Genomic DNA, 27193 nt, shown 5'->3' with positions numbered 1-27193 from the left:
TCCCATTGTCACCACATATAAGCACATGCAAGACATACATCAAGTGTTCTCAAATCCTTAAAGACTCAATCCGATACGATAACTTCAAAGGGAAAACTCAATCCATTACAAGAGAGTAGAGGGGGAGAAACATCATAAGATCCAACTATAATAGCAAAGCTCGTGATACATCAAGATCGTGCCAAATAAAGAACACGAGAGAGAGAGAGAGATCAAACACATACCTACTGGTACATACCCTCAGCTCCGAGGGTGAACTACTCCCTCCTCGTCATGGAGAGCGCCGGGATGATGAAGATGGCCACCGGTGAGGGATCCCCCTCCAGCAGGGTGCCGGAACAGGCTCCCGAGAGGTTTTTGGTGGCTACAGAGGCTTGCGGCGGCAGAACTCCCAATCTATTGTGCTCCTCGATGTTTTTAGGGTATATGGATATATATAGGTGAAAGAAGTCGGTCAGGGGATCCACGTGGGGCCCACAAGGATGGGGGTGCGCCTAGGGGGGTAGGGCGCGCCTCCCTGCCTCGTGGCTTCCTTATTGCATCCCTGACGTATACTCCAAGTCTCCTGGATTGCTTCCGTTCCAGAAATAACTCTCCCGAAGGTTTCATTCCATTTGGACTCTGTTTGATATTCCTTTTCTTTGAAACACTGAAATAGGCAAAAAACAGCAATTTGGGCTGGGCCTCCGGTTAATAGGTTAGTCCCAAAAATAATATAAAAGTGTATAACCAAGCCCATAAACATCCAAAACAGGTAATATAATCGCATGCAACAATCAAAAATTATTGATACGTTGGAGACGTATCAATGGCCCTACTATACTTTGGGCCTTTAGCGGGTCGAAAGAGATAGCGGGCTTGTACCGGACCATGAAGAGCATGGGCCGCTAAGAGGCCAAAAGTCAGGTCGTATTGTAAATGGCCCAACTGTGTTGTGGGACTTTAGCAGGCCGAAAGAGAAACCGGGCTGGTATTACACCATGAAGGGCATGGACCGTTAAAAGGCCAAAACTAAGGTCCGACTACAAATGGCCCAATGCATTTATGGTCCGTTAACAGGCTGAAAGGCACACATGGCTGGGAATTTGCCCAACACTTAAATGGGTCGCTAAAAGGCCAAAACTCAGGTCCGACTACAAATGGCCCAACTGATTTATGGCCGTCAACAGGCTGAAAGACACACCGGGCCGAAAATTGGCCCAACACTTAAATGGGTCGCTAAAAGGCCGAAAGTCAGGTCTGACTACAAATGGCCCAACTGATTTATGGGCCGTCAACAGGCTGAAAGACACACCAGGCCAGAAGTTAGCCCAACATTTAAATGGGTCGCTAAAAGGCCGAAAGATGTACATCCTGAAAATGGCCCATCCATTGAATGGGTTGTTAATGGGCCGAAATTTCATCCGGCCGATATTGAGCCCAAATATATAACTGGATGTTAACAGGCTCGAACTGACGATGGGCTGCAATGGTGTCCAACCTTTAACGGGCCGTTGACGGGCCGAATTGGCACATCTCGTATGGGTCGTGGGCTTAAATGGACCTGACACAAGTAGGCCTTATATGGGCCGCCTGCTAATTCTTACTGGGCCGGCCTTTTTCACCGGAATGGGCCATTGTTGGGCCGTGCCACGTGTCGACCTATCATAAGCGCCTCCTGTCCAGTGTGTGGATGACATCTGTCCCAACGATGAGGCAACATGTGTTTCCTCCGGCCAATGATGATTTTACACGTGAAAAATCCCCGTTGGTTCGGGCTGTTAACGGGTTGTCAGATCCAAAACCGGACCCGATAGCTTAATGGCGTTCCGTTACGGTGGATGACACGTGTCGGTCACCGTTGACGAAAGCACTTCTGTGATGCGAGATTTATCGTCATGGAAGTGGACACTTCCGTGATGATAATTTTGGCAATGTCATGGAACACTTCTACGACAGCACATGTATGACTATCTTGATTCTGTCATAAAATTGTCATGGATGTATATGCATGACAAAAAACGCGACCTACTGTGACAAACATGTATCATCACGGAAGTGTTATTTTTTGTAGTGCATGATCAACGCCAAGTGAAGCTAACCAAGGAGAAAGCCACTTTTCCTCATATGGTCTTAATTGATAATGCAAATGCTACTAACCCGTGTTGTGAGCATGTGCATCTTGTGAAGGAGAATGCCAAGTTGAAGGAGCAACTTCAGAAAGGCCTTGTGTCTTGCATACAAGGTGAGAAGGATCTCAATGACCTTTTGAGAAATCAAAAGGAAGTTGTGGCCAAGGAGGGAGTTGGGTTCGCACCCAAGTCCAAGAACAAGAAGAAGAATGACAAGGCTAAATGACCTCCTCCTCTCAAGCAAACTTTTGTGAAGGAGGGAGAGGGTGCTTCTAAGGAGAAGAAGAATGATGTGAAGGGTGGTGATGTCAAAAAGGGCAATGCCACCCCTTCCAACAAAGTCGGCGACTTTAACCCTTCCTATGTGTTGTGTCGTGCTAGTGATGGGCATGTTTATGCTAAATTTGTTGGTTCTCCTTATGAGTACATCGAATTGTCTATTTGGGTTTCTAAGACCCTTGTTACTAACATCAAAGGACCCATTACAAAATGGGTACCTAAAACCAAGCATTGATCTCTTGTAGGTGTTTGCTTCCGGTGGGGGATCATGGTTGCTCAATACTGGAGCCACAAATCATATAACTAGAAGCAAGGACTTGGTGGTGGACGTGCACAAGATCCCATCTATGCCCACCAATGTCGAGTGGGGTGATGCATCATTTTCCAAGGTATTGGGTCTTGGAAAGGTTGTCATTTCTCATGATCTCACGATCGAGAAAGTCATGCTTGTTGAGTGATAACCCACAAGTATAGGGGATAATTGTAGCCTATTTCGATAAGTAAGAATGTCGAACCCAACGAGGAGCTAAAGGTAGAACAAATATTGTCTCAAGTCCTATCTGCCACTGATACGACTCTACGCACGCTTAGTGTTTGCTTTACCTAGAACAAGTATGAAACTAGAAGAACTTTGTAGGTGTGATAGGATAGGTTTGCAAGATAATAAAGAGCGCGTAAATAAAAACTATTGGCTGTTTAGATAAAGAAGCAATAAAGTAAATATAGCGAGTGTGGAAAAGTGGTGGTAGGAATTGTGAAATTGTCCCTAAGCAATTGACTACTTTACTAGACCGATAGCAAGTTTTATGTGGGAGAGGCATAAGCTAACATACTTTCTCTTCTTGGATCCTATGCACTTATGATTGGAACTCTAGCAAGTATCCGCAACTACTAAAGATTCATTAAGGTAAAACCCAACCATAGCATTAAAGCATCAAGTCCCCTTTATCCCATATGCCACAATCCCCTTACTCGGGTTAAAGCTTCTGTCAGCAACCCACTATAAGCGAATCATGAACATATTGCAACACCCTACAGCGGGAATCCCTCACGCTTGCGCGACACGGAGGGCACAATAGGACAGCAACATAACCACAAGAAAATTAAACCAATCATAGCAATTCATCAATCACCGATAGGACAACGAAAATCTACTCAAACATCATAGGATGGCAACACATCATTGGATAATAATATGAAGCATAAAGCACCATGTTCAAGTAGAGGGTACAACGGGTTGCGGGAGAGTGGACCGCTGAATATAGATGGGGAAGGTGATGGAGATGTTGGTGAAGATGGCGGAGGTGTTGGTGAAGATCGCGGTGATGATGATGGCCCCCGGCGGTGTTCCGGTGCCACCGGAAGCAAAGGGAGAGAGCCCCCCTTCTTATTCTTCTTCCTTGACCTTCTCCCTAGATGGAAGAAGGGTTTCCCCTCTGGTCCTTGGCACCCATGGCGTGGGAGGGACGAGAGCCCCTCCGAGATTGGATCTATCTCTCTATCTCTCTCTGTTTCTACGCTCCCTGATTCCGCCCCTTCACCGTTTCTTTTATATCCGGAGATCCGTAACTCCGATTGGGGTGAATCTTTCGCCCAGATTTTTCTCATAAAATTAGTTTTCTTGCAGCAAAAGAAGAGCGTTAACCGCCTTACGGGGTGCCCACGAGAGTCCAGGGCGCGCCTGCCTCCCTGGGGCGCGCCCCCTGTCTCGTGGCCCCCTCGGGCACCGTCTCGCGTTGATTTTTCCTCCCGAAAATCACAAATATTCCAAAATAATTCTCCGTCCATTTTTATCCCGTTTGGACTCTGTTTGATATTGGGTTTCTGCGAAACATAAAACATGCAACAAATAGGAACTGGCACTGGGCACTGGATCAATATGTTAGTCCCAAAAATAATATAAAAAGTTGCTAAAAGTATATGAAAGTTGAATAATATTGGCATGGAGCAATCAAAAACTGTAGATACGACGGAGACATATAAGCATCCCCAAGCTTAATTCCTGCTCGTCCTCGAGTAGGTAAATGATAAAAAAGATAATTTTTGATGTGGAATGCTACCTAGAATAATCTTGATCATATATCTAATCATGGCATGAATATTAAGACACGAGTGATTCAAAGCAATAGTCTATCATTTGACATAAAAACAATAATACTTCAAGCATACTAATAAAGCAATTATGTCTTATCAAAATAACATAGCCAAAGAAATCTTATCCCTACAAAATCATATAGTTTGGCCATGCTTCATTTTCGTCACACAAAATGCTCCCATCATGCACAACCCCGGTTTCAGCCAAGCAATTGGTTCATACTTTTTAACACGCTTCAGCCTTTTCAACCCTCACGCAATACATGAGCGCAAGCCATGGACATAGCACTATGGGTGGAGTAGAGTATGATGATGGAGGTTGTGTGGAGAAGACAAAAAGGGAGAAAGTCTCACATCAATGCGGCTAATCGACGGGCTATGGAGATGCCCATCAATTGATGCCAATGCGAGGAGTAGGGATTGCCATGCAATGGATGCACTAAGAGCTATAAGTGTATGAAAGCTCAAACTGGAAACTAAGTGGGTGTGCATTCAACTTGCTTGCTCATGAAGACCTCGGGCGTTTGAGGAAGCCCATCATCGGAATATATAAGCCAAGTTCTATAATGAAAATTCCCACTAGTATATGAAAGTGATAACTCAAGAGACTCTCTATATGAAGAACATGGTGCTACTCTGAAGCACAAGTGTGGTAAAAGGATAGTAACATTGCCCCTTCTCTCTTTTTCTCTCATTTTTTTATTTTCTCTTTTTTGGTGGGCTTCTTTGGCCTCTTTTTTTATTTGGGCTTCTTTGGCCTCTTTTATTTTTCATAAAGTCTGGAGTCTCATCCCGACTTGTGGGGGAATCAGAGTCTCCTTCATCCTTTCCTCACCGGGGCAATGCTCTAATAATGATGATCATCACACTTTTATTTACTTACAACTCAATATTACAACGAACAAAGATATGACTCTATATGAATGCTTCTGTCGGTGTACCGGGATGTGCAATGATCTAGCATAGCAATGACATCAAAACATCATGCTAGCTATCTTACGATCATGCAAAGCAATATGACAATGAATGCTCAAGTCATGTATATGATGATGATGGAAGTTGCATGGCAATATATCTCGGAATGGCTATGGAAATGCCATAATAGGTAGGTATGGTGGCTGTTTTGAGGAAGATATAAGGAGGCTTATGTGTGATAGAACGTACCATATCACGGGGTTTGGATGCACCGGCGAAGTTTGCACCAACTCTCGAGGTGAGAAAGGGCAATGCATGGTACCATAGAGGCTAGCAAATTGCGGAAAGGTAAGAGTGCGTATAATCCATGGACTCACATTAGTCATAAAGACCTCATATACTTATTGCAAAAGTCTACTTGCCCTCGAAGCAAAGTACTACTACGCATGCTCCTAGGGGAAGGGTTGGTAGGAGTTAACCATCGCGCGATCCCGACCTCCACTCATAAGGAAAGCAATCAAAGAACACCCCATGCTTCAAATTTGTCACACAACGGTTACCATACATGCATGCTACGGGACTTGCAAACCTCAACACAAGTATTTCTCAATTTCACAATTACCCCACTAGCATGACTCTAATATCACCACCTTTATATCGCAAAACTATTGCAAGGAATCAAACATATCATATTCAGTGATCTACAAGTTTTATGTAGGATTTTATGACTAACCATGTGAATGACCAATTCCTGTCATCTCTCTAAATAGATATAAGTGAAGCAAGAGAGTTTAATTCTTTCTACAAAATATATGCCCACGCTCTAACAAATTTAAGTGAAGCAAAAGAGCATTCTACAAATGGCGGTTTTCTATGTGAAGAGAAACAGGCAATCCAAACTTCAAATGATATAAGTGAAGCACATGAAGCATTCTATAATGCCATACTCAAAAGATTTAAGTGAGGTGCAAAGAGCATTCTATAAATCAACCAAGTAATATCTCATACCAGCATGGTGCATAAAAGAAAAGTAAAACCTAAATGCAAAAGACGCTCCAAGACTTGCACATATCGCATGAACGAAACGAATATGAAAACGTACTGATACTTGTTGAAGAAAGAGGGGATGTCTTCCGGGGCATCCCCAAGCTTAGACGCTTGAGTCTCCTTGAATATTTACTTGGGGTGCCTTGGGAATCCCCGAGATTGAGCTCTTGCCTCTCTTCCTTTTCCTCATATCGAGACCTCCTCGATCAAACACTTCATCCACACAAAACTTCAACAGAAAACTCGGTAAGATCCGTTAGTATAATAAAGCAAATCACTACTCTAAGTACTGTTGCAAACCAATTCATTTTTTTTGCATTGTGCATACTGTAATATAGCTTTTTCATGGCTTAATCCACTGATAGAAATTGATAGTTTCATCAAAACAAGCAAACTATGCATCAAAAACAGAATCTATCAAAAACATAACAGTCTGTAGCAATCTGAACATTCACTATACTTCTGGTACCCCCAAAATTCTAAAAAAATTAGGAAAAATAAAACATTTGTACATAAAGACAGCGCAAAAGGAATCAGAACTATTTGAAGTTCCAGCAGAAAATGTAAAATCGTGCACTACAGCCAAAGTTTATGTCCTGCACCGTACAAACTAACAAGCATTGTAACCATCCTAAAGGCAAACCTTGACACATTATTTTTATAATACATTGGAATTGTACAAGGGGATAATTATTTTTTATGAAAAGTTTGTGCAATTAAGATTCACAAAGTTTCCGTGAGCATGAACAAAGTTCAAGGAGCTCTCCCACTTCAACAATGCTTGTCTCTCTCACTTTCACTTTCCTTTTTGAAAAGTTTTGGGTTCCCCTCTTTTTTAGACTATATAAAAGCACTCAACAGAAATAAATGACTCTCAAAAACTTCCGGGTTGTCTCCCTGGCAGCGCTTTCTTTAAAGCCATTAAGCTAGGCATATAGTGCTCAAGTAGTGGATCCACCCGGATCCCAAGGTATATCAAAGCCAATTTTAATTAACAATGATTTGTAATTTAGTAGTGAGCACAAAGTAACATATATCATGCAACAACGCAGTCTAACTCTCTTCCTATGCATCGGCATGTCATAAAAGAACAATTCATGCACACATAGTAAAGGCCAATGCATAGTATAAGCAATTTCTTGCAATTTTACAATGTTGGAAACATAGAGAGGTGGAGATATAGTTCCTCACTCATAATAATTACAAGTAGGAGCGGCGAGCACATGCATATTATATCTATCAAAATTATCATGTGCAATAGTAAAACGCAACCCATAAATACAATCCTTAATAAGCACAAACTTCTCCGATATAGTGTAGTTTGGAGAATTAAAAAAGATAATAGGACTATCATGCATGGGTGCAATAGAAACAATTTCATGTTTAACATAAGGAACAATAGCAAGTTCATCTCCATAAGCATAATTCATATTGGCATCTTGGCCACAAGCATAGCAAGCATCATCAAAAAGGGATATTTCAAGAGAATCAACGGGATCATAACAATCATCATAGCAATCATCCTTCGGTAAGCACGAAGGGAAATTAAACAATGTATGAGTTGAAGAGTTACTCTCATTAGAAGGTGGCACGGGTAGCTAATCTGCTCTTCCTCCTTTTGTTCTTCGCTCTCCTCATCATCTTTTTCATCCAATGAGCTCACAGTTTCATCAATTTCTTCTTCCATAGCTTCCTGCAAAATATTATTCTCTTCTTGGACAGCGGAGACTTTCTCAATAATTGCATCAATATTGGAATTGAATTCATAATTTTCATAGCAATATCTAAGTATAGCAAGATTTTAAGGTCTGTAAACTGAATCATCAAAGTCTTCAAATGTTTTAAACATAGATTCAATCTCATAAGCACCCATAAAAGCAACAAATTCTTCTATTTGTTCCACATCATAGTAATCATATCTACCATTAGCATAAGTAGCTAAGGTTTTATTATCATTGAATTTGCATGAAAAGGGAAGGTGTGGAGCCTTCATCCTAGAGCAACAAGTATAATCATATCTCAAGCATAGTTGATGAGCATACCAATGCAACATATGAATTTGATCCCGTAATATTTTCCCTTTTATGTCAAGCGATAATCCATAAAGTATTTACATTGATCCAACGTGTCTCCCATAACATAATTGAATGGGGTTTTCTCAGGATTATCAAAGTAGTACATAATATCTTTCACATAACTAGCATCGAGGGTTTTAGGAGGTTCCCCATCTCCATGAGCAGCAAGTACAACTCGTTTTTTTGTTATTTCATGTTCCATATCCATAACTAAAGATAGAAAACAACTAAGAACAGAAAATAAAAATTACTTAGTGATAAAGCAAACAAGCACACACGAGAATATTCACCCCACACTATGACTCCCCGGCAACGGCGCCAGAAAAAGGTCGTAATAACCCACAAGTATAGGGGATTATTGTAGCCTCTTTCGATAAGTAAGAGTGTCGAACCCAACGAGGAGCTAAAGGTAGAACAAATATTCTCTCAAGTCCTATCTGCCACTGATACGACTCTACGCACGCTTTTCCACAATCCCCTTACTCGGGTTGTGGGAGAGTGGGCTGCTGAATATAGATGGGGGAAGGTGATGGATATGTTGGTGAAGATGGCGGAGGTGTTGGTGAAGATCGCGGTGATGATGATGGCCCCCGGCGGCGTTCCGGCGCCACAGGAAGCAAGGGGGAGAGAGCCCCCCTTCTTCTTCTTCTTCCTTGACCTTCTCCCTAGATGGGAGAAGGGTTTCCCCTCTGGTCCTTGGCTCCCATGGCGTGGGAGGGGAGAGAGACACTCCGAGATTGGGGTGAATCTTTTGCCCAGATTTTTCTCATAAAATTAGCTCTTGCGGCAAAAGAGGAGCATCAACCGCCTTACGGGGTGCCCACGAGAGTCGAGGGCACGCCTGCCTCCCTGGGGCGCACCCCCTATCTCGTGGCCCCATCGGGCACCGTCTCGCGTTGATTTTTCCTCCCAAAAATCACAAATATTTCAAAATAATTCTCCGTCCATTTTTATCCCGTTTGGACTCCGTTTGATATTGGGTTTCTGCGAAACATAAAACATGCAACAAACAGGAACTGGCACTGGGTACTGGATCAATATGTTAGTCCCAAAAATAATATAAAAAGTTGCCAAAAGTATATGAAAGTTGAATAATATTGGCATGGAGCAATAAAAAAATATAGATACGACGGAGATGTATCATTGAGTACCTTGCATATAATTTACTTTCCGTTCGTCAACTTGCACTCATGGGCTTTGCCACATTCTTTGATATTGATACCGTGGCCCTCTTGTGGAGCAAGACTCTTAAAGTAGCCTTTGTTGGGCATGTCAAGAATGGTCTTTATGTGCTTAACTTTTCAGAGCAACCCACTAAGACCGCGACATGCCTAATGGCTAAAGTTGATGTGGGGTACCTTTGGCATCGCCGTTTAGCCCATGTCAATATGAGATCTTTCCAAAGTCTTCTCAAGGGGGACCATATCCATGGACTAACAAACGTTAGCTTTGCCAAAGATCGTGCTTGCAGTGCTTGTATCGAAAGAAAGTTACATGAGAAGGCTCACCCTACCACGACTATCATCTACTGGAAGAGACCCTTGGAGCTCCTTCACATGGATCTCTTTCGGCCTCCATCCTTTGATAGTCTTGGGGGTAGAAAGTATTGCTTGGTGATTGTCAATGATTACTCAAGGTACACTTGGGTATATTTATTCAAGAGGAAGAGTGAAACTCAACAAACTGTCATCGACTTTGCAAATGAAGCTCAACGTCAACACAATGCAAAGATCTTAACAATAAGAAGTGACAACGGCACAGAGTTCAAGAACTACACCTTGGATGAGTTTCTTAGTGATGAGGGGATGAAGCATCAATATTCCGCACTATACACCCATCAACAAAATGGTGTAGCGGAGAGGAAGAGCCGGAAGTTGATGGATGCACCAAGGACCATGACGGCGGAGTTCAAGTCTCCTTACAACTTTTGGGCCGAAGCCATCAACACCGCATGTCATGCATCCAATCGGCTCTATCTCCACAAAGTCTTGAACAAGACTCCATATGAAATACTCACCTGTAACAAGCCCAACCTAAAGTACTTCCGGGTGTTCGGTTGTAAGTGTTTCATTCTCAAGAAAGGTGTTCGTTTGTCTAAATTTGAGGCTAGAGCTCATGAGGGCATATTTGTTGGTTATGCTACAAACTCTCATGCTTACCATGTCCTCAACAAGTCCACGAGACTCATTGAGGAGACATGTAACATGGAGTTTGACGAGAATAACGGCTCCCAAGTGGAGCAAAGTGGTACTTGTGATGTAGGTGATGAAATTACTCCCCAAGCCATAAGAAGAATGGGTGTTGGTCATATCCTACCCATTGAGCAGCCCCTTGTGGCCTAAGGAGAAGGACAATTCTCCACTCAAGTGGAGCTATCACCAACCCAAGACCCACACGCTTCCGAAGAACAAAGTGAAGGCCCTCAACCAAGTGAACAAGATCAAGGGCAAGATCAACCCCAAGATGGTGGTGAGCCACCAAGTGACGCCCAAGGTCGAGTTATCCCTTCCGAGCAAGTTCAAGATCAAGAGCAAGTTCAAGATCAAGAGCAAGCTCAAGATTAAGAACAAGCTCAAGACAGCGCTCAAGATGACCAAGGTTCCACTCCTCATCTCACTCCTGAGGACGAATTGGAGGGTTGTGCCGCTAAGATTTCATCCAAGCTCACAACCAAAGATCATATCATGAAGAATGTGCTTGGAAGCCTAAGAAAGGGGGTAAGCACTCGTAGACAATTAGCAAACTATTGTGAACATCACGCGTTTGTTTCTTGTGTCGAACCCCAAATGGTCTACGAGGCGCTCGAGGATCCGGATTGGCTCAATGCCATGCATGAAGAACTCAACAAGTTCAAGCACAACCAGGTGTGGAGATTGGTGCCAAGGCCAACGGGGAATCATAATGTCATTGGAACCAAGTGTATATTCAAGAACAAGCAAGATGCTTATGGGATCATTGTTCGCAATAAGGCTCGTTTGGTAGCACAAGGCTACTCCCAAGTCGAGGGTATCGACTACGGTGAAACCTTTGCTCCCGTTGCTCGCCTTGAATCTACTTGTTTGTTCATTGCTTATGCTTCTCATCATAACTTCAAGTTGCAACAAATGGATGTGAAGAGTGCTTTTCTTAATGGTCCTATTAATGAGTTGGTGTATGTCAAACAACCCCCGGGGTTCAAGGATCCCTATTTCCCCGATCATGTGTACCAACTTGACAAGGCACTCTATGGCCTTAAGCAAGCCCCACGTGCATGGTATGATCATCTTACCGAGTTGTTGCAAGTTCGTGGGTTTGAAATTTGGAAAATAGACCCCACTCTTTTTACTAAGAAGGTCAAAGGGGAGTTGTTTGTATGCCAATTATATGTTGATGATATTATCTTTGGTTCCCCTAACAAAGCTTTCAATAAAGAATTTGCCGCTCTCATGACCTCAAAGTTCAAGATGTCCATGATGGGAGAGTTGAAGTTATTTCTTGGGTTCGAAATCAAGCAAAGAAGAGAAGGAACCTTCATCAACCAAGCCAAATAAACTCAAGACATGCTCAAGAGATTCAAGCTAAGTGATGTCAAGCCGGCTTCCACTCCAATGCCCGTCAAATGCCAACTTGACATAGATCCCAATGGTAAAGCGGTGGATCAAAAGGTATATTGCTCCATGATTGGCTCCTTGATTTACCTTTGTGCATCTAGATTGGATATCATGTTGAGTGTGGGAATTTGTGCACGATTTCAACCCGCACCTAAGGAAAGTCACTATGTGGAAGTCAAGCGAATCTTTCGATATTTGGCTCATACCCCAAACTTTGGCTTGTGGTACCCAAGAGGAGCCAACTACGACCTTTTGGTCTATTCAGACTCAGAATGGGCGGGAGATAGAATGGATAGGAATTCCACTTCCAGAGGGTGCCAATTTCTTGGTTGCTCTTTGGTAAGTTGGTATTCTAAGAAGCAAAGTTGTGTGTCTCTCTCGTCCACCGAAGCGGAGTATGTGGATGTCGGTAGTTGTTGTGCTCAACTTCTATGGATGAGGCAAACTTTGAAGGATTACGGTGTCATTTGTGACGAAGTGCCTCTTTGGTGTGACAATGAAAGTGCCATCAAGATCTCTCTCAACCCGGTGCAACACTTCAAGACGAAGCATATTGAGATTCGGTATCACTTCATCCGGGATCACATTAGGCGAGGGGAGATCAAGCTCAGGTATGTCAACACTCATGATAAGCTTGCAGATATCTTCACGAAGCCCTTGGATGAAGCAAGATTTCGCGAGTTAAGGCATGAGCTAAATATCATTGATTCGAGCAATGTATCTTGAACCCTTGCACACCCCACCATACTCAACTTGATATCTTGTTTAGGTGTAGGCATGGACATAGGGGGAGTGTTGTTCTCTCAATGAACTCTCCCTCCCCCCCATTATGCATAAATTGATCAACTCTTTCACATTAGCCATTATGATGGTACTTGTGCTTCAAAGATGAGTCTTGGTCATGGGCCCAAGGATAATTCTTCGTGGTGCAATACCAATTGACTCAAACATAGGTGGCTCCGGCCATCGCCCTCTCATTTTAAGAGGTTTTGTTTCATGTTTGGTCCTCCTGTCTTTTGCCTTCTTTTGAGCCGTGTTTGTGTTTGAGTTGCCTCGTGTCTGTGCTCGTTTGCATGTATGGTTGCTTGAAGGTTGCTTTGCAAAGGCTGTGTTTTTTCTGTTTTTGTCGGAACTTGCACTTTCTTGGGCTTACGGTACTACCGTGGCAAGCCACGGTACTACCGTAGGAGAATGGTTGCCCTATGCGTGCATAGCTGCATCCCAGGCACGGTACTACCGCTTCCATCGCGGCAGTAATTTTTTACTGCCGCTAGAATAGCGGTACTGCCGCCCTGCGTGCGATACTTCCGCCCGGGCGGTACTACCGCGATGACCCGCGGTACTACCGTGTTGTCGCGAGCTGACGGGGGTTAAGAGCGGGGCAGGGGGAGTTCCAACTCCCTCAGACCCATTCATCTCTTTTCCCCACCCTGTCTCTCTCTCTCTCCTGCCCAAGAACCGCGCCGGAGGACCTCGCCGGATCTCAGTCTCCGGCCACTCTCCTCGCATTCCGGCCGCTGGGATTTATCCCCACCTCATACTCTTGCCATGGACACCGGTATTTCCCCAAGTTCTTCCCTTTTTGTTCTGTTCGTTTGCTTCTAGGTCTTGGGGTGATGCATGTGTAGTTCATGAGATTTTTGGCTATTTCATTGCAAGAGGGGATTTTAGGAGAGTAGCAGTGAAGTAGACATGCTTTTTGAAGTGGTACAACAGTATAGTTTGATCAACGGTAGTACCGATCTGGTGTTGCGGTTGTTTCTAGTTCCAGATCCACCGTTCCTGTGGCATTCGAAATCCGTGCGGTACTACCGCTCCTCCTAGAGCGGTACTACCGCATTCCTGCCCTCGAACGCATCTCGCGCGGTACTATCACACGGCTACAGCAGTACTACCGCCCGGGGCGTGTTAGTAAAAAATTACTTCCGCTCCAAGCGCGGTACTATCGTGCCACCCCGGCACGGTACTACCGCGGCTGTAATTTTTTTACTTCCGCTCGCCCGTCCGGTACTACCGTAGAGTTGCAAACTATGCTATTTTGTCATTTCAAATCTCGTGTTTGCTTGTTTCTTTTGGTTTTGGCCCTCGCCTTTGCATTGATCCTTCTCGGTTCTTCTGGTTTTCGTGTCATGTGTCATAGGTGGTGGCTCCGGTTCCAATGTCCGGCGCTCCAATCCCAGCCGCTACACCAGCTCCAAGCGACTTCGCAATCTAGAGGCACCAGAGGGCTCCAGTGCCCAAAAGCGCAGTGTCAAGCACACTGCAAGCAAGTTGAAGGAGCCATCTATGGGCATGGACGAGATACCGCTCGCCGAGTTTGTCGCTGGCCGGAAGCTCAACCCCTATGTGAAGCCCCGTGAGAATTTCAGAGGCAATGAGTTGTTTTGGTCCAAGCAACAGAATCTTATCTTTCTAGATGTGATCAAGTCCAAGAAGAACATCTATGTGGATTTGCACTTGATTGACATGGTACATGTGAGGAAGGACAGCAACAGAGCATACTTTGGAGAGACTATGGATCTAATAGAGCAGTTTGGCATTGAGGATTTTCTCACGTTCCACCTCGACTTTGACCCTGAGATTGTTGCTCAGTTCTTTGCGTCAGTTCACTTCCATCCGGATGAGGCACACACCATGACATGGATGACCAATGGGCAGCAGATGCCTGCTACGTGGAAGGAGTTCATGACGTTGCTCCACGTTAGTGATGAGGGGCTCAACACTCCCGTTGGCGTCCACCCTCATGCCAATCTCGAGTCAGCCAACAAGAACAAGCTCCAACCCTACCTTGTTGAGAAGAAGCTTGCCAATGACAAGAAGACATGGGTGCTGAATCCATTCCTTGACATCATGCACCGGATCTTCCACAACACACTTTTCCCCCGCATTGGTGACAAGGATAAAGTGCATGCTTACCTCGTGGACATGATGCTCATTTGTGAGGAAGCGCATCTCCAACAGACACAACCACTTGATGTCTCACACATCATGTGGTGTGAGTTATAGTTTGCAGTGTTCAACCGTAAGGTACCCATCTATGGTCCATACATGTTTTTGTTGATCTCGAAGACTTGGGAGCAACTATTTCCCAATGAAGAGTTTGAAGCTCCCAACTGGATTCGCCATGAGCCTATCAAGCTACACATCAAGAGCAAGTGGGCTAACACTACTACCCGGGCAGAGGCTGAGGCTGCAAGGATGGATGTGGAGGAGGATGAGCTTGAGGAGGAGGATGCCGATGAGGACAACTCTGAGGGATACACTCCTTCCTCTTCTGAGCCCTCTTGGGCTAAGAAGCTGAAGGCCAAGATGAAGACTCTGTTTTGTATGCAAGCCAAGGGGCAGTACATGACCCATGTTGCTTCCAAGGAGAGTCGCCAACATGATAAGAAGATCTTGAGGACCTTTGGAGAGATTGTGGAGAGTGGGTCAGAGGTGAACCTCACTCCAGAGGTTGACTGGATAGCCAAGCAGGGATATCAGTGGACTGAGTTAGAGGAGGAGCCCATTCCCACTGTCGAGACCGATGAGGAGCATGAGGAGTGATCACTGCAGTTTGAGCTACCACATGTGTCGTAAGTGTCCTCTCTACCTTTTTGGTGTCTCAATGCCAAAGGGGGAGAGAGAGTAGGATTTTCAAGTCGTTGTGTCGTGTCTCACGCTTTGTGTTCATTCGGTTGAACCTCGTTTGTTTTGGTTTGTTGGCTTGTGTTTGTGTTCGTCTGGTTCGAGGAGACTATCATATGATGTAATACATATGTCCTCTACTTATCTTATTGTCTTATCCTTTTATCTAGTATGTTAGTAGTTTGTGAGCTCATCTTGCCATGTGCCCTTTTTACTTCATGCTCAATTCTACGTTGCCTCAATATTCATTATGATACTTTGTTGCAAGGATTGTCGTGTTTATAAAATATAGGGGGAGTGTTGATCCTAGTATGTGTGTCGTGCATTCCAAAGCACTTCTCTAGAGTGCACACATCTAGGGGGAGCTTGTCTATATTTTCTAGATGTTGGGTTTGCTTATGAGTCATCTTATATCTCTTTTTGCAAACCCTGTATTGTCATCAATCCACCAAAAAGGGGGAGATTGTAAGGGCATATTTCTCCCTAGGTGGTTTTGGTGATTGATGACAATGCTTTTGCGGACTAATCGTGTGCATTGAGCATTTCAGGTATCTGATGTATAGGCACAAGACGATTGCGTGCCCCTCTAAGTTCTTTCGAAGACGACGTTTCTCTACATTTCCTTTTGGTGGATTTGAGTCATAGGAAAGCCATACTATTAAGAGGAGTCCGATTCAGAAAGGTTAGGGTGGAATCATCACGTACACGTTTGTCCCATTGCACCACCTTTCCCCTTGCCTCTTTGGAGCACCGTTTTGTTATCCATGTCTTTGCAAAATGAATGACTCCAAGTGGTAGTGTGATGTGGCGTACGGTAGTGCAGCTCAAGGGAGCAGTAGCACCGCAGAGGCTCACGATAGTACCATCCTAGGATGTCGTAGTACGGCACCTCCTTGCGGTAGTACCGCTCCGAGGTTGCGGTAGTACCATGACTTCTGGCCCAGAACTGCTACTCGCGCGAAAGTAGGGGCGGATGTAATTTTTTACATCCGTGCCCTATGCGGTATTGCCGCTCCCTGGATGCGGTAGTACTGTGTCGGGTGTTTGCACCGATCTGAACTCAGCGGAAGTAGTCATAGAAGTAATTTTATTCATCCGTGCCTTCCCAGCCCAGTCAAACCCTGCCTTGCGGTAGTACCGCAAGGGCGCACGATAGTACCGCTCCGGCGGCTCTACCGCTCGCAGGGTCAATGCAAAAGGGCCTCTTCTGGTGTCTACCGTGGGTGCGATAGTACCGCACCGCCTTGCGGTAGTACCGCTCGTCTGGTGCGGTAGTACCGCATGTCGCGGGCTGGTTAAGTGGATAACGGTTGGATTTGTCCCTTGACTATAAAAGGGGAGTCTTCTTCTCCAAGTTGACTACCTCTTCCATCTCTAAGCTCCATTGATGCTCTAAGCTCCATTTTCGCCCGATCTCTCTCCCTAACCAATCAAACATGTTGATTCTCTAGGGATTGGTTGACAAGGCCTCGATCTACACTTCCACCAAGAGAAATTTGATTCCCCCCACTAATCCCTTGCGGATATTGTTACTCTTGGGTGTTTAAGCACCCTAGACGGTTGAGGTCACCGCGGAGCCATAGTCCATTGTGGTGAAGCTTCGTGGTGTCGTTGGCAGCCTCCAATTCAGTTGTGGAGATTGCCCCAACCTTGTTTATAAAGGTTCGGTCGCCGCCTCCAAGGGCACCAATAGTGGAATCACGGCATCTCGCATTGTGTGAGGGCGTGAGGTGAATATGGTGGCCCTAGTGGCTTCTTGGGGAGCAATGTGCCTCCACACCGGTCCAACAGAGACATACTTCCCCTCAAAAGGAAGGAACTTCGGTAACACATCCTCGTCTCCATCGGTTCCACTTTTAGTTATCTCTCACCTTTACTTGTGCAGGCTATATTGTGTTATATCCTTTGCTTGCTTGTGTGCTTATTGTTGTTGCATCATATATGTTGCTCACCTAGTTGCATATCTAGACAAACTACTTTGATGCAAACTTTAATTTGGTAAGGAAAAGCTAAAAATTATTAGTTGCCTATTCACCCCCCCCTCTAGTCAATTATATCGATCCTTTCAACCTCCCCAAAGGAGGTCCCCGCTTTGCTATTCGTCGTGTAGGGCGCTGCCGAGCAACCGCGCGGGCAACCCCCCTCGCGCTGGAGCTTGTATGGGTCGGTCCATTTTACATTTTCCCCTCTATTTTCTCCTTCTTTTCTTTTTTTTCTTTTCGCCTTTTTCTTTATTTGGTTTCCATTTTATTTTCTCTTTTCTCTTCCTTATTTAATATTTTGATTTTTTTTGCAAATTTTATTTCAAATTCATGAAAAAAAATTAGTTCATCGAATTCAACAAATGTTCATCAATTAAAAAAATATTCATCGAATCCATTTTATGTTCATCGGGATTTAGATTTTTTTCATGAAATTAAAACTTTGATCATCGAATTAAAAAAGTGGTCATCAATTCAAAATTTGTTCATCATTTTCAAAAAATGTTCACCAAATTTGAAATTTATTCATCGATTTCTAAAATTTACATCAAATTCAAAATTTCTTCATCAATTTTTTCGAAAACGTTCATCGTTTTCAAAATGTTCATTCATTCTTCAAAAAGTTTATCCGATTTTTCATAAAATGTTCTTGAATTAAGAATTTTTTGTATAGTTCAAAAAATGTATGTGAAATTCGAAATTTGTTCATCTGATAAAAAATCTTCATCAATATCCAAATTCAGCAACATTTTTTTAAATCACAAACAATATTTGAAATCATGACCATATTTTGAAATCTCGAACATTTTTTAAATTTTTGAACATTATTCTAATTCAAGGACATTTTTCGGCTCCGTGAACCTTTTCAAACTTCACATTTTTGAATTTTGGAACTATACCAATATCCTGAATTATTTAAATAAGAAAAAAGAACAGAAGAAAAAACAAAAAAAGAGACAAGAAAATAAGGGGGTGGGGGGTGGTGCCCCGCCGCCACTCATGGGCCAACCCAAATGGGGGCGAGAGGGGAGTGAGGGGTGCACGCTGCATCTCCCCCAGGTTCCTTTTTCTACACCATTTTCTTTTAAGCGTGCGAAAGTGGGCCGGTTCGTTACCGTAGACTCCTGGAGTGAGAGTTGTTTAGGTCTCGCTTAATGCGAGATATAGCACTCACGCAAAAAAAACCCATCACCTGGGTATTATTGCCCAACTCCACATGACATGATGTTCATGATCCATCATCCATGCAATTTTTTTTGTGCCTGAAGATCCTTTGCAAGTGTCAAAGCTTCACAACATGCCTATGCCTCTAACGTTGTAGGATGAGTTAGATTATCAAACACACGAGCTGATGGCCCCTGGAACTTCCTTTCAACATTTCTGCAACACGACCATCGACGCTCCCTTCGCTTGCACCTTCGCCACACCTCCGTCCACATCAAATTTCATGTAACATGTAACCAGCGAAGACGAACTTGGCCATTTGCGATCGGTGATCTAGGACAAGAAAGGAAGAGTGAATTCGAGGAGGCGATATTCATCCACGAAAACCGAGCTTCAAATCCAGACGCACATAATTCTGTTCGGAGCGTCTTATCACACAAGGCTTATCGTTTTGTTTGGCTCATCGCGGACCATGGGATGTATCTATTGTACAGTAGTACCTTTGAACATTGATCAATGAAGACCACTCTTATACCGCAAAAAAAAAGTGTAACGTATTTTTTTTTTAAATAAGTGTAACGGATTGCATATTTGCTGCAGAAAAGTGCGGAGTGGAATCACTGAATGAGCCCGACATGAAGAATACAACAAAAGGAAGCTTAAACGGGAGAACGATCACTACAAATTCTCCAGGTCGCCGGTGGCACCAAGCAATCAAACACTTCCTCTTCTTGCCACTCGAGTGGCCGATATTCCGGAGACAATCCTTCTTCTACAAGCTACAAGATTAGCAATTGCTAATTACTCATCGTCATCTTTTGGCACGAATTGATGGCTGCCTTCAAAATTCTCCAGTTTCATACGCAAAAAGAGTAATGCAAACCGCACTATGAACCCTTGATTCCATGCGTAGTGCGCAGTACGTAATTGCCATAACGCATGCAGCGAGCTGCCAAATGGCACTCAACAGTTCACGACTACTTCATATCATATCCCGACTTACCACATTCGTCTCCCCATTAACCATCTGCCATTATAATCTTACGCAAATTCGCCTATAAATACTGCCCTCTGCATAGCAGCAGCAGCAAAGCAACCCCAGTAGAGCTAATCCTTGGGAGTTAAGCTAGGACACGATGCCTCGGACGATGGTATCCCGCGCTCTCCTGCTCGCCGCCGTCGTCCTGACGGCCCAGCTGTGCGCGTGCACGGCGTACGCCGTCAGCGGAGGCGATGGGTTTAGCGTGGAGTTCATCCACCGTGACTCGGTCAGGTCGCCGTTCCACGACCCGACGCTCACCGCGCCTGCCCGCGTGCTCGAGGCCGTGCGGCGGTCCGCGGCTCGCGCCGCGGCGCTCTCGCGCTACTACGTCCGCGTCGACGCGCCCTCAGCTGACGGCGGCGTCGTGTCCGAGGTCACGTCCAGGTCGTCCGAATACCTGATGGCCGTGAACATAGGCACGCCGCCCACTCCTATGGTCGCCATCGCCGACACCGGCAGCGACCTCATCTGGCTCAATTGCAGCTACGGAGGCGACGGTCCTGGTCTAGCGGCCGCCCGTGACGCGGACGCGCAGTCGCCGGGCGTCCAGTTCGACCCCTCCAAATCGACGACGTTCAGCCTCGTGGACTGTGACTCCGGCGCGTGCGGCGAGCTGCCCGACGCAGCCTGTGGCACCGACTCCAAGTGCAGGTACTCATACTCCGGCGACGGCTCCCACACAAGCGGCCTCCTCTCCACAGAGACCTTCACCTTCGCCGACGCCCCGGGCGCCCGCGGCGATGGGACGACGCGCGTGGCCCACGTCAACTTCGGCTGCTCCACGACCTTCGTCGGCACGTTCATCGGGGACGGCCTCGTCGGCCTCGGCGGCGGCGACCTCTCCCTCGTCAGTCAGCTCGGCGCAGACACCTCGCTGGGCCGGAGGTTCTCCTACTGCCTCGTGCCCTACTCCGTCATGGCCTCCTCCGCGCTCAACTTCGGCCCCCGGGCCACCGTCACGGATCCGGGCGCGGCGACGACGCCGCTGATCCCATCCCAAGTGAAGGCATACTACACCGTCGAGCTCCGGTCCGTCAAGGTCGGGGACAAGACCTTCGCGGCGCCGGACCAGTCCCCCGTCATCGTCGACTCCGGCACGACGCTCACATACCTCCCGGAGGCGCTTTTAGACCCACTTGTGAAGGAGCTGACACGGCGGATCAAGCTCCCGCCTGCCCAGTCGCCAGAAAAGTTCCTGCCGCTGTGCTTCGACGTGAGCAGGGTGCGGGAGGGGCAGGTTGCGGCCATGATCCCTGACGTGACGCTGGGGCTGGGCGGCAGCGTTGCGGTCACGCTGAAGGCGGAGAACACGTTCGTGGAGGTGCAGGAGGGGATCCTGTGCTTGGCGGTGGCGGCGATGTCGGAGCAGTTACCGGCGTCGATCATCGGGAACATCGCCCAGCAGAACATGCACGTTGGGTATGATCTCGACAAGGGCACCGTGACCTTCGCCCCAGCAGACTGCGCGAGTTCCTACCCCGCCCCCTCACCCTCCGGTTCTGTGTAGTGTGTAGCTTATGAAAGCGGAAAATTGAGTGCCGGCAGATCCCGGACCCTTCATCGAGTGCTCAAGATTGGTGGCCAGAATAATGTACTCAAATGAAATATAAGCGGAACTGTTACTCAAATGAAATAACTGCAATACACTCTTAACGTGATAGATGATACAATAGGTCACATGTTTTTCAGTCCAATATACTGCTAGACCTACAAAATTCTACAAATATTTTACTTAACTTCCCAAACTAATTATCTCCCTCCCCCTGAATTGAGGTGGGCCCCTTCATGAGCAATGCTAGACGTACGAGAGGAGATTTAATTAGGAGGGCGGGCCCACCAGTGAAGGCCAATTAGATGAGACCACGTTCTCTTCCTGTAAAGTCTTGTATCAATCTGCCTAGTAAAATGTCCGTGCGTTGCCACGGGCCTTTTGTTGTATAAAACTTGGTAAAAAATTTGCGTCTTTCAAAGCCATCGCCTCAACAGACTATTGGTGCATTCGTTTTGAATGTCGACATAATCCATCTTGATCTCTCTCATACTCTACAAAAGTAAACATATATAGAAACACACCTCTTCTATCATGCGCAAAAAATATTTATTTGGATTGAAATATATAAAAAATAATTATTTGAATACATCTCAACTGATTGTTAGAACTCGATGATTTTCTGGTTTGGTCCATCATAAAAATGACTTGTTAGGGATCTGATATTTTTCACTATATAAAAGTATGTGACATTTCTCTTATAGCAAATAATCGCTTTCCCTAAAAAAATCTTCCTTTTCTTCTTGAAAAAGCAATTCACTGTCTCATTATCTCACTGCATGGCACAAAGTTCACACTGACATCTCATTCCCCCATCTTGCTCTCGTCGTTGACGCCGTTGAAATCAAAGCACGCCATGGCGCTCAGCCCACACCTTCCTCTTAGCGTCATCTACCCTTCCCTCCACGGCATCGACCTCCCCCTCCTCTCCCACTACGGCGTCCCAGGGTGATTACCAGTGCCAAGGAAGGCACACCATGATAGCTGATGGAGACCACTACAATGTGTTTTCACTGCCATGATATACAAAATGGTATATATATATATATATCATGTGATCCTCTGGCCTCTTCTTTTCTGAAATAGCTAATATGGATTTGAACGTCACAAGAATTAGCAAAATCGGGGATGCTACTTACCTTTCATTCTTACACCAAGATTGCAAGACTGTTTTCAGCTTTATAAATATTGTTGTTAATTTTGGATGCTTGCATTTCCATCATGAAAATAGGTAATATCTTATTTACAAGGATGCTTGTATTTCCAGCCTCAAGAATTGGGAGAGCTAATATCTTATTTAGGAGGCTTACATTTCATGCTTACCGACTGACAGAGCAACTAATTTGTTATTTTGATTTTGAGTTTCTATCATATTCGAAGTGTAACATTTCCATGTCCTTATGTTCACTTCCCTATGTTGAATTTCCCAGCATCATATGCAAACTTGCTAACAAGTGGCAAATATGTAAATAGCATGAAAAAGGTGGGTGACTAACCTATAAATATGAATTTTCTAGTTGAATGTCTGTGCATTGCCACGAAATTAAAAAACACAGCAATCGAATAATTATCCCAATTCAGAAATGTGTTGGAAAAGGTGGCATGTGGTTTTCATCCATACATTAATAGAACTTATTCTCTCTTGTTCTTTCAGCCTTGACAGTTATTATTTCTTCATAATCATGCACTCCTTGCAAGAAGACCAAACGATATCAAATCTTATCCCCACCCCTCTTCTCGTTGCACTTTCATGCTTGACCTCGTACTTGTAGAAATTATAGAAATTTTATCAGTTCACAATAATATTTTCATTATATTAATCTAACCTTAATTTTTTACCATAACAAAGATAAAACTTCAAACTAATAGAGCCCTGATTAACTAAAATATCGCTTGTCCCCATTTCTTAAACTCCTCATACGCTACTTCCCCCATTGTCCCCGTGGCCACTCGACCATGTCTACCTCTGACCATGAAAATCAACCATTATAATGTATAATTTAACTATAAATTTTACAGGATAAATAAAACTAAAATATAATGAAAAAACACGTCGTTTGCACACTGCAGCAGTGATACATTATCACACCAGGTCAGTTTCGAGTACTTGTACCATGTATAGTTATTTACATGAAATATTTTGGAACTATGGTAAAAGTATAGGTCCGATAAAATCATACTTGTACACATTACCACCAGTAGCAAGATAAACGCGGTGGACATCAGCTTTTAAAGCTTTATTATTCGTAATCAAGGCAAACTCTTTTTGCAGGTTCAGGAAGAAAAAGACCATGTGCAAGAATTGGAACAAATGAGAAGCTTACCTAGCTAGGCATGATGCCACTGGGTTGGATGTCATGCACACGGGCTATGCTTTCCAGTCCAACTTCTGTGTAGCTGCATATCAGTCGACGGAGCTGTTGCCGACAGCCAAGCTCTCCCTCCATGCTGCTACACACCAGCATGCCATGCCGCGTCGCAAATCTCTCTGTTTGCGCCGCCACAGATCAACCAGCCGTGCTGCTGCCGACTGCGGTGCTCTCCCTCCATGCCGCTGATCACCATCCTGCCACGCCATAGCGCCAAGATCTTCATCTGACCCGTAGAATAGCAGTCGGACACACCGCTTAGGAGCACTTCTGTTACGTCGCCTAACACTTCTGTTTTATAGCAGCTGGACGTGTTGCTTATTATTCTCTCACTATTACACACTTTCAATAGTAGTAAAGATTGTAGTGGAATTTTTCTAGAATTTAATGTTGTGAAATTTCTAACGACCAAACAATCATGTATAGTTCAGAGAAAAGATACGTGAAATGATAAGACATGAACCGAGTATAGAACAAAAAGCACCATATGTTTCTTCTGAATCTGAAGCAAAAGGTACCGAAAATGCACATTTTTCTCATCCAGCCTCATCTTCTGGAGAAACAAATGGAGGCAAGTCTCCTACCGAAGCACATACTTGAAGCATGAAGGATGAAGAATGCAAGCACCTATCTTGGGCATTTATCAACCTTGGCATTTTTCTCTTTCAAAGAAATATAATCTGGACTAATTTTTTAACCTAATCTTAATAAAATATTAACTATCACATAAAAACAGATAAATGACACCAATCGTAGCCAATCATAAATGACCTCAAAGGCACATCATAAGAAATTAATCCGAATTAAACAAAATATACCCTTATGCTGGTGGCTTCGTGATATTTGCATCTACATAAAGTAATGCAGGTGCCAGGGTTAGGATACTTGCATGCAGGCATCAGTAAGGAAAACATAATTTCTTTTGTCTATTCCACTTATAACATTCTTCATGTAGTTGTCATTCTCATCTCTGAACTTTTCAATCAGCTGCTGACTTGATCTCCTCCCCAAAACCATGTACACGATGTTGAGCTTCTAGCATCTACATTACATATGGGAAACCTGGGCTACATACCTAAAGTGCAATACACCAGGCAAGCAATCCCATTGAAAAGCAACACAAGAAACAACAAGGGCGGTAATAGCAAGAAGGCAACTTGATCTAGCTGACTCACTGACATCAATGGCAAAGGCGATTGTGGAGCTGCTGCTTGTAAAGAAGGACTTCCACCCATTGGCTTAAGCGACGGAATCCTCTAGCTCCGATAGGTGCAAGAACCCGGCCGCCTTCGGCCACTGCTATGCCTAATATTCATTTAAAGAAATCAAAACAATATGCAACAAGAACATGTTTAGCGCTGCCATGGCTCTCAACACCAAACGATCTCACACAACATAGATGGACCAATCAAAAAAGCTGGCAGGCAAAACATACATCATGCATAAACCAAGGGCAACAACAGCTCCAGCTACCTGTGGCATCAGGACTCAGGACACAGGAGGCCTGCTACTTGGGTAACATGAGCTTGCCTTGCTGCTCCTCCCTCGCTGCCAACCTGAAAGACATGACCGCCGGCCTGGCCCCGGCCCTGCCAGCGAAGGATCAATCCATGGGTGGTACTCCTCCCCCAAAGTACGCTGTAGATTGCACATACACAGAGACAATTCTCTATTAGACTCGGAAAACGAGTCAACGACGTACATACAGGAGGACGGGATGGATGCACATGAAGCGAGAGAAGCACGGATCCATTAAACATCCCCATCCCAACAGCGAGATGGAGGCTAATCGAAATCAGCAAAGCCACATGCGTGGGGATCGGAAAGATTTGGCGTGTCTCTTCCTCCCTAGAACCAGAACCGTCGCTTCCTCGAGGCGCTAACCCCGTCCATCCATGGTTCGGCATCCCATACCTAACACGTTCACTTCTTTCCGAAAAGAAAAGAAACACAGAGGAACATGGGAAGGGGAGAAAACGAAAGACGAAAAAGAATTGAACCCGCCTCCACCATCGAATGAATCAAGCGGCCAGACACGACATCATGCTGGCGGCGTGACAATGAGGGCCAGGAACAAACAAAGTGGGCAAAAAACTACGAATGGATGCCTCGGCAATGAACGCCTCGGCGAGGAGGATCTTACTGAAGGCGAGCGGCAAGTGATAAGTTTATGGACCATGAACCACTGGCTAATGAAATCGCCGGGTATCACACGGTCTGGGCGGCGAAGCTCGGATCCGAAGATACTTAACTCGTCATGGGATAGTAGATAGGCAAGCTCTCTGAAGGACATCACCAGATTACTCTAGATAGATTCTATGCAAGTTTGGATTGTTTCAGCCTGGCAAACTATTTCCCCGACAACTGAGGGTCTAGGTATTTAAAGCTTCAGCACAAGGAAGAGTGTATGAAAACCAGGCACTTGCATATAATCAGAAGCGCCATCATGACAACATCAGATATTGTGCTACCAATATTTGAACCTATTAAACCTTATGAACTTATAATTACAGTTAAACTTTGCATGCCATTATCTATTCATTCCTTAGAAATTTCTATGAAGCTCGGAACAGACTATGATATAAATATCACAAAATGCATTAGAAATAGCTCACAACAATATAAGATATAATGAACCCAAGATCCAAGCGACTAAGACAACAACAGTCAACAGGTTCAGTCAACCTATTTCTCCTGAAGTGATAAGCGGCAACTTGGTTCTCGAATTCTCAGTTGTTCGACTCATGACCAAAATCGGAGGAACACCGCGAAATTAAATATGAGTTTATACATGCCAAAATCAAAGGAAACACTGCAAAGTTACAAAATTGACAACTCAAAGCTAAAACATAGAAACTACGTAGTGTTGTGGTGCCAAATATTTACAAAGGTGAGTTAGAAAAACTATAAATGGTTGACTGGTCTGAGAATACACTAAATTACCAGAGATTAAAATTGAACTGACCTCACACATGAGCCTTTAGAGATGCATGGTATGCATGATAGCCTGGAGATTTTCCTTTTCCCTGTTATCCTCAGCTACCTGAATACCCAGATAGAACTCTGCTTGCCCAACAGCTCCACATGCTCTACAGACAAATAGGAGTCTTTGTTTCCTGTAAGAGGTCCATATGGAAAGTAAAGGCAATGATAATTAGTAAGATTAATGCTCCGAATTAAAGCCGATTGGATGAGGTAATTCGTCAAAGAAGTACAATGCAAAGCTGAAACGATGCAAGTGAATTAAAAGAGGGGCTGATGGAAATCGAGCTTCAAGCGGCGACAACCTTCGTGGCATATGTAATACAACCAATTCAGTTAAAATATGTATTTATTATGTTAGCATGAA

At 44.6% G+C, this 27193-nt stretch overlaps 1 protein-coding gene across 1 annotated transcript; it reads left to right on the top strand.

Moving 5' to 3' along the window:
• Positions 1–20019: 20019 nt before the first annotated feature.
• LOC119280998 (aspartic proteinase CDR1-like) lies at positions 20020–21650 on the top strand. The gene has a single exon (XM_037561658.1). It carries the CDS (start codon positions 20021–20023, stop codon positions 21431–21433), a length of 1413 nt encoding a protein of 470 aa, XP_037417555.1. The 5' UTR covers position 20020; the 3' UTR covers positions 21434–21650.
• The last annotated feature ends 5543 nt before the right edge of the window (positions 21651–27193 follow it).

The sequence above is a fragment of the Triticum dicoccoides genome, chromosome 3B (genome assembly GCF_002162155.2).
Source record: "Triticum dicoccoides isolate Atlit2015 ecotype Zavitan chromosome 3B, WEW_v2.0, whole genome shotgun sequence".
In the NCBI taxonomy this organism is placed as follows: Eukaryota; Viridiplantae; Streptophyta; class Magnoliopsida; order Poales; family Poaceae; genus Triticum; species Triticum dicoccoides.
The sequence above is the reverse complement of the archived record's forward strand: the minus strand, read 5'-3'. Positions and strand labels throughout refer to the sequence as shown.